This window comes from Piliocolobus tephrosceles, chromosome 2 (genome assembly GCF_002776525.5).
Source record: "Piliocolobus tephrosceles isolate RC106 chromosome 2, ASM277652v3, whole genome shotgun sequence".
In the NCBI taxonomy this organism is placed as follows: Eukaryota; Metazoa; Chordata; class Mammalia; order Primates; family Cercopithecidae; genus Piliocolobus; species Piliocolobus tephrosceles.
The window spans coordinates 147,928,789-147,941,540 of record NC_045435.1 but is presented as its reverse complement, the minus strand read 5'-3'; the positions used below and the strand labels follow the sequence as shown (position 1 = coordinate 147,941,540).

Here is a 12,752-nt window from a genome sequence, read left to right as displayed (position 1 = left end):
ATGGAAATCTTTCTTTCCGAACTTCAGTGCTCCTGGCTCCCAAATCCATTGTGCAACCCAGCATCTAGGATTCTAAAAATGATTGATGCTGATGTAGAATGGAATGTGTAAAACAAGTAAAGGATAAAAAGTCCACAATGCAACTAGGCAATCAGATCTCGAAGCAGAGTATATTCAATTTCTGAGTAACCTGAGTCAAAGCTATGGTAAAGTTAGAGTCTTACCATAGTAGTCTGTCCACAAGATTGATAGAGATCAGTGTGTGCAGCCACTCTTAAAATCAGTACTCTTAGACATGTTTAATAGTCTGCTTCCCCTTCAAAAAATGAATTTAGCACATCAAGGATCTTACGGATTAAAACAAACTACAGCAATCTCCAACTTTACAGTGGTTTGACTTACAATTTTATAACTTACTCATGGTGCGAAGTGACATGCGTTTAGTACATTCTCAGCTTACTATGGGGTTACATACAGAAACCCATCATAAATTTAAAATACCATACATGAGGCCGGGTGCGGTGGCTCATGCCTGTAGTCCCAGCACTTTGGGAGGCCAAGGCTGGCAGATCACCTGAGGTCAGGAGTTGGTTAGGAAATGAGCCTGGCCAACATGTCGAAACCCCCGTCTCTACTAAAAATAGAAATATTACCAGGGCGTGGTGATATGTGCCTATAGTCCCAGCTACTTGGGAAGCTGAGGCAGGAGAATTGCTTGAACCCAGGAGGCAGAGGTTGTAGTGAGCTGAGATCACGCCACTGCACTTCAGCCTGGGTGACAGAGTGAGACTCTGCCTCAAAAAAAAAAATCATAAATCAAAAACATACAAATTAGGATGGATATATCAGGATGTAGCCCCATCGTAAGTCAAGGAGCATCTGTATATCCAGCAGGTAAGTTTTTTTAATCAGTGGGAACACTCCAGAGAACAACCACTAGCTGTATAGAGCTTGGCAGAGGTAAAGCCGTAACTGCTGGTTGAGTGTGTTGTCTGAATCTGACAAGCCAGACTCCTCTGACTCAAAGTTAGGAAATAGTTTTTGGAGATGAGGTCTTCAGGATAATTCTATTTGGATTAGGTACAGCTACTGGTCAGTCAGATTAGGATTCATCAGCCCATAAAAGGAGAAAATGAGGTTGGTTGCAGTGGCTCACTCCTGTAATCCCAGTACTTTGAGAGGCCACAGTGGGATGATCTTCAAGGCCAGGAGTTCTAGACCAGCCTGGGCAACAGAGCAAGACCCAGTCTCTACCAAAAAAAAAAAAAAAAAAAAAAAAAAGCCAGGCATGGTGGTGCATACCCTGTAGTTTCAGCTACTTGGGAGGCTGAGGTGGGAGGATCTTTTGAGCCCAGGAGTTCAAGGCTTCAGTGAGCTATGATTGTTGCACCAATGGGCTACAGAGGGAGACCTTGTCTCCAAAATGAAAAGAAGTATGGCTACAGGCTACATTCAAACTAAGATCACAACAAAGTGTTGAGTATGTCTGAAAGTATGTGGATATGTTTGTGTCTGAGTGTATTTCCACTAGCATGCTAAGGTATGTTTGTGTATTCGTATATTTCCTCCAGTATGCTAAGTTTTGACACATGCAGGCATGTAACTTGGGTCTTATCTGTCCTTTGCCCAAAGCATGGATTATAATTGTTCATTCTCAAAAATTCAACTCTTACCTATTTCCCCTTTATTTCAAGGTAGCTGATGGTTACTCTGCAAGGTGTAAGTTTCTCTTTTAAAAACTAAGAGGTCAAGCATGGTGGCTCATACTTGCAGTCCCAGCACGTGGAAGTCTGAGGCGGAAGGATTGCTTGAGCCCAAGAGTTCAAGACCAGCCTAGGCAACAAAGTGAGACCCCATCTCACTTTGGAACTCAGGGCTGCAGTGAGCCATGATCACACCACTACGCTTCATCCTGGGTGACAGAGTGAGACCCTGTCTCTTAAAAGAAAAGAGAGTGTGAGAGAGAAAATGTATATAGATGTTTTAAGGCCAAAGGCTGTGGAAGCCAGGAAGGAAATAGTAGATATGATCTATCGTAATTCGGGGTGATAATTAGATGCACAATAGAGGACAAGTTTTGTTGGGGTGATGATTACAGTGGTATTTGTTTCTATCCTGACTTGTTCTAAAAAGCGTTTGTGGCAGCCTGGAGAATGCTGATATGAGCTGAGCTTCTTTATAAACTTACTGATAAGCTTATTGGCTGGCCATCATCTTTATTGACTTAGATTTTTTTTTTAAATAGAAGTAATAATGAGGCCAGGCGCCATGGCTTATGCCTATAATCCCAGCACTTTGGTAGGCCGAAGCAGGTGGATCACCTGAGGTCAGCAGTTCAAGATCAGCCTGGGCAACATGGTGAAACCCTGTCTCTACTAAAAAACAAAAATTAGTTGGGCGTGGTGGGGCATGCATATAATCCCAGCTACTCGAGAGACCAAGGCACGAGAATCGCTTGAACCCAGGAGGTGGAGGTTGCAGTGAGTTGAGATCACGCCATTACACTCCAGCCTAGGTGAGCCTGGGTGACAGAGCGAGCCTCCATCTCAAAAAAAAGAAGAAGAAGAAGAAGTAATAATGAGTATAAAATAAAATACAACTTTTCTGGTATTACTGAGTGAATCTGTGTAGAGAATTACATAAAGCACTAGTCAGGCTTAAGTTTTCATTGTATCTACAGCCAGTCCCCATCTACCCTTCCCCCAACACAGTTACCCCAGAAATCAAACTCTCCCTAAGACAGCAACCAATGTTTTGGCATTTAATAGATAGTAAACATTTGAAAAGAATGAACATGTGGTTATATAATACTTTGGGGATAACCTAACTGGAAAGAAAAATTATAAATAGCAGGTGAAACTGAAACTAATATGAGTATTCAACTATTCCATTTATTTGATCATTTTCTTTCAGCTAAAAAATTGCCAAAGAATGAACCACAAAATCCAGGAGCAAATTCTGCCAGAGGAAGAGGAGTAGACCTCACCGAACCCACACAACCAACCAGGAGTCAGTGTTGTAGTAACTAAACCTCTAGTTTGAACTAGCTGGAATAGTCTTCTGCTTCCTAAATGTTAATAACAATGGAATTGGAGCATTTAACCAGCCCAGTATGACTTCCAAAAGAAGAGACTTATGATAGAGTCAAGTTTCTAATACAGAATTATTTTAAGTGTTTTGAACTTAATTTTTAATAACATGCATGGGTCCTTCTCACTAATGTTTCAACAATAGGGAAAAAATGAGAACTATGTGGACACTTGTTTCATTGGAAGGTTAGGAGGAATAATTTCTCATCACTAGGAATATAAACAAATGACTGTCTGGACCCACACAGTTAACCAGCCCATTTCTCCACACTGGTACAGTAGTCACCTGTGAAAAAAAATTTGGAACTTACTAATTTGGGCTTTTCAAAAACATCCTTTTTTTAGAAGGAAATTCTAAAGTTATTTATGATGCTTAGCCATAGTATTCAGGCAAATGTTCATTTCTCCTGGTATCTGTATTTAAAATGTACATTCCACATTTTAATAAATTAGCCACAAGAAAATAATCCCACATATACAAGGTCGGGGGGTGGGGGAAGAGTATTAATGGTATCTTAATTATAGCCAGTCCCGTTTTTTTTTTAAATGGGGTAAAAATCAAATGCAATCCCATCTTGTTTTAAGAATTTGAGAACTAATAAATGCACCTTAATGGATAGTGTTCCTTTCAGACACACGAGTTCTTTAACAAAAATGAAATAAACCAGGTGTCTGTGATTTCCGATTAATCACTGCTGGCCATTACATAGGTTTTGTTGTTTGGGGCAGGGAGGGGGCTTTTGTTCCCTTTTGACATAATATAGTCAATGCACTAACAATTATGTATATTCAAACTTGATTATTTTAAATTCGATCTTCAGCTGTACTGTAAATAGGGTACTGCATTGTAGTCTCCATATCTGTATTACTTTTCTGTAATATTTAAGAATTGCTTAAAAGTATACAAAATGTACAGTTACTAAAACAGCTAATTATTTCTCTCTCCCCTTTTGACAAGAAGGGGCTTCAGTTGTTCCTCCATGGCTAGAACCATAATAAACAATGTACCCGTAATTTGTAACATAAAGTATTGCAATATGTTAGTAACAATCTTGCAGCCTTCTTTTCCAAAGTTCATTTTATTTTGATCAGTTCAGTATATTGCACTAATTATTTTAGGTATTTTCATTATATGAAAGCTACCATGTGTCAGAGATGATTTAGTCTATTTAAGTGTTGGACTGCTAGGAGAACTTGTACATTTACAATAATGCAGAATTAGGAAAACGGTTCACCAGTGTTTAGTTTTATATTGAGGTGCTCAGGTTGGAATAAAGTGGTATAAAAAGCAAGTATTGGCTTTTCTTTTTTTTTCTTTTTTTTTTTGGGCATAAAACAGTGAACATATATAAATGATATTATATGACCTAATATCCGCTTTTATATTTTCTTTACTGTGTTCATAAAATTGTTTGCATGTTATTGATGAATCGTCCTAATATCTGGATCATTGAAGAATTGCTTTATGGTATTATATTTTGGTGCTCTGGATAATTGGAACTTTATTTTTTATGTCAGAAGCTGATATTCACTTCCATTGAGAAATATTACCATAACTGTAATGTTGTCTCTGGAGCCAGCCAGTAAAGCAGCATTTACAAGTTCACGGCTAACATACTCAGCTGCACCTTCATAGAAACTCTTAGTGCCTGATTCTTTTTCATTTGTTGCCACACCATTGACACTGGTTGGTCTGTCAGTTACTTTTTCACTGCAAGGTTTATGATGAGTCGTTTCTGCTGGAAATGTTTCTACATTCTCAGGGTTATAAATGCAGTATTTAGAATAGTTTGAATCGGACAAATTTTCTTTGGAATTTGTAGTTGACACACATCCTTCAGATACAGATTTATACTGAAACAATACGTGGATATTACTTTGTGATTTAGTAAGGTTTGGTTCACTGGTTGAAAAAAGCAGAGGCCCTTTGGATGGTGAAGATTTTTTAGGTATGATAGAACAGTATGTTTCTTTATACATGTGAAATGTTGTCATTGCTAGGGCAGTGACTTCCTCTTTATCCAAAACTTCCCAAAGTCCATTAGTAGCTAAAATAAGGAATTGACATAGGTCATCTATAGGGACAGAAATAGTTTGAGGTGCTGGGATAATGGACTTTTTCAGCTTGAGATTTCCATGAAATCCAAGTCCTCGTGTAGTTTTTACTTGCCCTTCTACAAGCCCATATGGTTCATTTGAACTAATGACTGCTCCATTCTGAAGTATTCTTCTTCTTTCATTTGTGTTTCGTGTAGTATGTTCTTTGGTTAGGCAAAAACCTTTCCCATTTCTGCACAAGACTGCTTGCACATTACCTAAAAGGTTATTTTTTAAAAGAAGAAATTTTTATCCTAGAGATAACCAATTGTATTCAAAATCTGCTAACTTTAGTAAATTCTGTGTTTCAATGCTAAACAGAAAGCAGGCTATGTAAAAGTACTGTTTAAATATGTGTAATATATCACTACTGAATGATTTATAGTAAATACAGATTCAAACATCATTTTATACCTCATTGTTAAGCAACTTTTAGTGTTTAAAACTACTACATTTAGTGTTAACATTACAGATAATGCAAAGTAACTTCTAAATTTTTAAATGAAATGACTTAATATTACTTATATTGGAGAGTCATGAGTTGAACTTTTTTATAGCCAACATATATTCCATCTAGCAGATTTTTAAATGTTTTAAGATAAATGCTTCTTCAATTTAAAACACAAACTTTGATTTTTTAAAAAAACCAGAATGATAGTTGTGTAACCAGTACAAGTTAAAACTTGAATGTGCTTAGGTCATGGGTGATGAAAACATTAGAATGTCAATATTAATGTTAGGTTGCTATAATGTGTAGTTTTTAAAAATTATGTCAATCATTCCTGTGAAGAAATACATTATTAATGTATTACATGAATAATAGGCAGCCAACATTAAACCCTTTGGTTGGAAACTGAAATCTTAAAAAGTTGGTTGCAGTTTGTTCATGGTTCAGATGAATCCATGATGGTGTGCTTCATTGAAATCTTACAGTTTAAGCAGGATCTGAACAGACTGGTGGGAGGTTATATATTACTGTAACTTTTTGTGGAGTATTTTTTAAGAACAACTGAATTTTTTTAGTTAGGAAAAATTGATTTTCCCCAAGTTTTTAGGAATATAATTTTATATTTTTAAAATTACATATAATTACATATTGTTTTTCTTGGTATGAAATCATTTGTGATTTATAGAAAGTTATTAAACTGTTCTGAGATGGGGTTAATAATATTTGATTATTATAACATCTTTGAGATTTAAAATTTCTGGAATGGAATGCCAAATTTACATAGAATATTCTGGTTTTAAATACGATCCTATACCTGGGATCATTTAGTTGCTTGCAGGAGGAGTTCAATTCTAGGCCCACAGTTTTATAGCTAAAAGAATTTGGACTTAGAAGGTTGAGGTCCAAGGCCAGGTGTGGTGGCTTATACCTGTAAACGCCACTCTTTGGGAGGCTGAGGCAGGCAAATCACTTGAAGCCAGAAGTTTGAGACCAGCTGGGGCAACATGGCAAAGCCCCATCTCTACCAAAAATACAAAAAAATTAGCCGGGCATGGTGGCGCATGCACGCCTGTAATCCCAGTTACTTGGGAGGCTGAGGCACAAGAACCGCCTCTACACAGGAGGTGGAGGTTGCAGTAAGCTGAGATCACGCCACTGCACTCCAGCCTAGGTGACAGAGCAAGACTCTGTCTCAAAAAAAAAAAAAAAAAATTGTTGAGGTCCGTGCAACTAATATAGTACTATAGTTGGAAGGCCTAAATTGGTGGCCAGTGTGGTGGCTCATGCCTGTAATTCCAGCACTCTGGGAGGCTGAGGCAGGAGGATCACTTGACCAGCCTGGGCAACATGGCGAAACTCTGTCTCTACTAAATACAAAAATTAGCTGGGCATGATGGTGCACGCCTGCAATCCCAGCTACTCAGGAGGCTGAGGCACAAGAATTGCTTGAACCTGGGAGGCGGAGGTTGCAGTGAGTCGAGATCACACCACTGCACTTCAGTCTGTGCGACAGAGTGAGATTCAAAGCCTAAATTGGTAAAAGCATTAGTGTCAGATATAGACAGAAACTATTGTCTCATTTATATAATAGGAATTTTTAATAGCTGAGCTACTGGATTGGGACTAAAAGATGATGTTTGTGAAAAATATTTTGGAAACTCTACATGAATAGTAGTTCTTAAAGGCCATATGGCCCCTCATTTCTTTATAGTGTGGTTATTAATATTGTGTATTAACTTGTCTTACCGTTGATTATTCGACTTAGATTTTGCAGAACATAAGTCAGTAAAATAATGACTTTTGCTGGATTATAAATTATTACTGAATCAGCAAGGCAACATGAAGTGTCACTTAACGTGCCAGCTGAGTAAATGGAATTATTAGGAGTACATATGGTTCAGTACCTCTTAAATTAGAAAAATTTGTACGTGTGTACATACATGTGAATTGTGTGGCCACAGCTCTGAAAACAAAAGGGACATAATTTGGCTCAGAATAGTCAAATCCATTGACTTTGTAAATGTTTATTTGCATGTGGCAAGCCAAAAGGCCATTTAGCAAAAAGAAAAAGCATTATTTTCCTAGTATGTGATTTGAAAAGAATTTAAAAGAAATAGTACAATGAAAGGATGGTAAACAGGTTATTTTTATTTTAGTTACCTCTGCAGAGAGCTTGACAAGTGTAGCCTTATGCACTATTTGCCTTTTTTTTTTTTTTTTTTTTCCTGTGCTACAGAGTAGGACGTACCATGTTGGCCCGTTTTATTACTTGTGAACATCCTTTGGGTTCAGCACAATAAAATATTTTAAGAGAAAGGACATTAAATCGTGGTTGCAGTTCTTGCTCTACCTGTTAAAAAGGGAGATAATGCCTTTTATTTTTATCTTTTTCTTTTGGAGACAGGGTTTCACTCTGTCACCCAGGCTCCATGGAGTGCAGTGGTATGATCACGGCTTCCTGCAGCGTTGACCTCCCTGGGCTCAGGTGATCCTCCCACCTCAGCCTGCCGAGAGCTGGGACTAAAGGCATGTTCCACCACACCTGGCTAATTTCTGCATTTTTTCATAGAAACAGGCTTTCGCTATGTTGCCCAGGCTCAAACTCCTGGGCTCGAGCGATCCTCCTGCTTTGGTCTCCCAAAATGCTGGGATTATAGGCGCTAGTCACTGCACCCGGCATCGCATTCTTCACCTGTATGAATGGTGCGTGAAGGAAAGAAAAAGTGAAGGAGAAGTAGCCAGCGTTTCTTAACTATTTGTGTATATAACCCAGGAAGTAGAGGGTAAATAAGATTCATCAGGAAGACTACTAATGGAACGAACTAAAAAATTAGATGTGCAGAGTCAACAGTTTCATTTTGTAACAATGAGCGGCATATGCTGTCAGCTACAAACGGTGTTTGAAGTCAAGTGCTATATTAAACTGAAAGCTTGAACATGATAATGAACAAAAGGTTTCCATGAAGATGGGAAATTAGAGGAAGATATATTAAGTATCACTGTTAATGTCCATGTAGTCTGGAGACGTGGAGAGGAAGCAGCCTTTGATAGCTTAAGAGAAAGGACAATTTGGCTTTTTAAAAAGTTTCTTGGTAACATCTGTTTGGAGGAAATGCGAACAGCTAACCAAGCAGTGAACTTTGTTGAAAACCACCACACAATTTTAATCTAAGCATAAATGAATTCAAGTCCTAGACAAAGGTAACAACTTTCAGTATTTGGAGAGATTGCGCTCTTCAGAAAATGTTACCAGAATAAAAATGGAACAGGATTACTGGAAGAGCAACGTGTTTAGGAACAATAATCTTGGGGATTAAAAAGAGCCGCTTTGAGATGATGCTCAAGCCTTTTTAGAGTGGCATAGTCAGGTAAAGTGTTTCTTATGCAGAGGGTAATGATGTGGCTGCCTCCGGCAATTACTGGGTTATCACCAATTTTTGTGAGAAGGAAAAGTCAGTAAACGTAGAGTGAACTCTGGAATCCCAACCAGGGAATTCTAGAGCTGAGTAGGCGATATCAAGATTTTTCTCAGATAAAGCCAGAAAGGTGACTTAGTGTTGATTAGAACAGGAAAGTTTTAAGAAAGTGAGAGAAGAGGAAAAGGAACTTTATGTGGTGGTCAGAAAAAAACATACCTATATACATGATGGATGAAGCAGGAAAAATAAAAACACACCTAGGATGTACAATGTTGCCCAGGGGTAATAAGGACAGTTTGGTGTAGAAAAACAGTATGGGGAGTAGAAGGATTTAGGAGCCGGACACAGACTTTAACCCTAAACTTTTGTCTGTGTGGCCTTCATTAGATCACTTTATTTCACTAAGTAACAGTTTTTCACCTGCAGTGTTACTTGTCAAAGTTACTGTGAGACTCTAAGCTAATTTAAGAGGTAGACACTTAAAGGTTATTTAGTGTTCTAAGAAGAGAAAAGCAGGTAGGGAGGCTATTCAAAAGAAATTAAGGGGAAACGACAGATGTTTCATTTCAGACCCATTTACAAAAGAATTATAAGAAAATACAAAGTAGAATTACAGGCTTAAGATAGGCAGTGGTAACTTGGAACTTGGGAAAAATTGAAATAGTTACTGGGGAAAGGAAAAATTACAATTATAAAGAAGCATAAGTAAATTAGAATTGCATGTAAATAAGATTAGGGGAAACAGTCTATATCCAGTTTTTCTTCAGTGCTCTAGTTTCAGCAAAAGAGGCTGAATTTGTTTAATTTTATGCATGGACAGCAGCTTTGTGACTTCCTAAGAATGGTTATCTTAAGAGCCTCACTCATGTTGAACTAGCTTTCATTGGATGTTCAAAATATCATTTTGTTTTATAGATGTGTATGATCATGAAACTCATGTCCATTGTTCATTGCTCACCATTGTACCCCTCAAGCCTAACTATATTATGCACGAGTCTCAACTATTTATGAAATATTTGTTGAATGTGTTCTCAGAATCAGGTTTGTAAACATGTGAGAGTTCCTCAGCACCACCATCAAAAAAAGGGAGAAGGGGAAGGGAAGGTATATAAAATGTCAGTGTTAAGAATTTGGCTTTTTTCCTGCACAAAATTGAAGGAGATTCTGGAGTTGAATTAGACTTTAGGGGAAAATGGTAGGGGTGGAGATAATTTTAAAAGCAACTTACTAAACTAATCCGAATGAACACATTTTCACACCCATGGAAACGCATCCAGAGAAGAAAGGCAACTGAGGTCTACAAATACAGCATTAGCGATGAATGAAGACAGAAAAGTCCACATAAAAATGAAGACACCCTAGAAACAGGAGAGAGCTAGTACTGTTCATTTGAAGTAACCAGACTTCAGGCCTGAAAGACTGGAGTCCTGGCTCACTCACTTTATATAACCTTGTATAATGCTTTGATGAGCTTTAGTCTTCTCATGTATTAAAAATGTGATTATCCTTTCCTCACAGATTTTGAAGATCAGATGAAGGAGTGATGTGGAAGTCTTGAGAAGGGAAGGGAGATTCAGGTGACCACCAATTTAAAAATTGTGATAGCCGGGTGTGGTGGCGTAGGCTGTAGGCCTAGCTACTTGGGAGGCTGAGGCAGGAGGATTGCTTGAGGCTAGGGGTTCCTGCAGTATCCTCTGATTGAGCCTAAGACTAACCACTGCGCTCCTGGCTACATAGCAAAACCTCATCTCAAAAAAAAAAAAAAAAAACGTGAATAATAGAGAAATAGTGGGTAAAGTTGTGCCTGGTCTCTGAATTTACTGTGAGCTTTTGAGACAGAAAGCTAGGACACTAGAAATAAAAGTTTACAGGGCCTCAATAAAAGGAATTATTAACAAATGTACAATCTAGACATAAAGATATTGGAATAACAGATATATCAAAGCACTCAAATATTAAAAAGGAGCAGTAATGAGGCAGTCTGGGTCTCAGTTCTGACCCACTGAGAACAAGTAAATATCCTGGATAATATAGCAGAAAGTACAAAATACTCAAGAAGCATAATGACTAAATTCAGGTATACCAAGAGCAGAAACTAGCTTTTACCTAAGACCATGTATTGAGCCGAATAAATCCACATTAAATTTTCACAAGGTGGCCAGGTGCAGTGTCTCATAACTATAATCCCAGCACTTTGGGAGGCTAAAGCAGGTGGATCACTTAAGGTCAGGAGTGTGAGACCAGCCTGGCCAACATGTTGAAACCCCGTCTTTACATAAAATTAGCTGGGTGTGGTGGCATGTGCCTGTAATCTTAGCTACTCGGGAGGCTGAGGCAGGAGAATCGCTTGAACCCTGAATCCGGGAGGTGGAGGTTGCAGTGAAACAAGATCGAGCCACTCCACTCCAGCCTGGATAACAGAGCAAGACTGTTTTGTTTGTTTTGAGACGGGGTCTCACTCTGTCGCCCAGGCTGGAGTGCAGTGGCACGATCTCAGCTCACTGCAACCTCTACCTCCTGGGTTTGAGCAATTCTTTGCCTCAGCCTCCCAAGTAGCTGGGATTACAGGCGCCCACCACCACACCTGGCTAATTTTTGTATTTTTTAGTAGAGACGGGGTTTCACCATGTTGGCCAGGCTGGTCTTGAGCTCCTGACCTTGTGATCCACCTGCCTCGGCCTCCCAAAGTGCTGGGATTACGGGAGTGAGCCACTGCACCCAACCCAACTCTGTCTTAAAAAAAAAAAAAAAAATCACAGGCTTATGAAACAGGAGACAAAACCGAGGGCTTCTCCGAGATGGGGAAGACTAAATGGCTCACCACAACAAAGCTAGGACCCCAGAGGACGATGGCCTCACTGAAACAGTGAACCAAAAATAAACCTAGGCCTGTTGCACCACACAGACTACAGAAAAACTATTTCAAATTATGCCAAAGAGAGAAAGAGGGAAGAAAGGAAGCTACAAAGAACTTGGAACTGGCTTGACACTGTAGCTCACATCTGTAATCCTGTGAGGAAAGGATAATCACATGTTTAATACATGAGAAGATTAAAGCTCATCAAAGCATCAAAGCACTTTGGGAGGCCAAGATGGGAGGATCACTTGAGTCCAAGAGTTCGAGACCAGCCTGGGCAACATACCAACACCCCATCTCTACGAAACAAAGAATGTGAAACCACCAACCTTCACGTATTTGTAGTCTGAAAGCCTCAAATGGATCACTTAGTACATATTGATAGTGTCAACAGGCAGACACCAGGCAGGAGCAAATGCAGTACTCTGGATGACACATCTCTCAAATAATTCCCCAAAACGTAAATTATATGGAATTTCTTATCTTTCTGGTCAAGATACAATAACAGTGACTGGATTTACACTTTCATCTGTTTTGAAGAGACAGAGCCAAGAGTCCAGGGAAACCAGTGCAGCTAGAGCTTGCCGAGGACAGAATACCAGAGAGAAAAGAGAGGCACAGAGAATTCCAGATATCTTTCGAGGGTCTTTCTCTAGTGGGTCTTTCTCAAGTGTTTAGATGGGTACTGGTGAATACATGTGTGGGTGGAAACTGGGAAAAGAAACATTTTTGAAAAGGATTAGAGGGAGCATTGCTGAGGACTCATAGGGCTGATAGAGTAAATCCTGTTCCAACCAGCCAGACTGAAAAGATATTAATTCAGGAATCATTAGGTAACATGC

General features: G+C 38.9%; 2 protein-coding genes across 3 annotated transcripts in view; one reads left to right on the top strand and one right to left on the bottom strand.

Annotated features, from left to right (window-relative positions):
- RAB5A (RAB5A, member RAS oncogene family) overlaps nucleotides 1-4,381 on the top strand; it is a 36,401-nt gene extending 32,020 nt beyond the window's left edge. Inside the window, exon 6 of the mRNA XM_023207316.1 lies at nucleotides 2,914-4,381. Within this exon, the coding sequence (XP_023063084.1) occupies nucleotides 2,914-3,029 (116 nt within the window). The 3' untranslated portion in view covers nucleotides 3,030-4,381. The remainder of the gene's footprint in view (nucleotides 1-2,913) is intronic.
- Nucleotides 1-12,752, bottom strand: part of PP2D1 (protein phosphatase 2C like domain containing 1) — a 30,477-nt gene that overhangs the window by 857 nt on the left and 16,868 nt on the right. Inside the window, exon 3 of one of the 2 annotated variants that reach the window (XR_002730692.2) lies at nucleotides 3,401-3,503. Coding sequence is in view for 1 of the 2 variants with exons in the window: in XM_023207314.2 (XP_023063082.1) it covers nucleotides 4,599-5,404 (806 nt within the window). In the remaining variant the exon portion in view is untranslated. Of the gene's footprint in view, nucleotides 1-3,400; nucleotides 3,504-4,536; nucleotides 5,405-12,752 lie in introns of those variants that run through there. The other variant, XM_023207314.2, reaches the window with a different exon arrangement.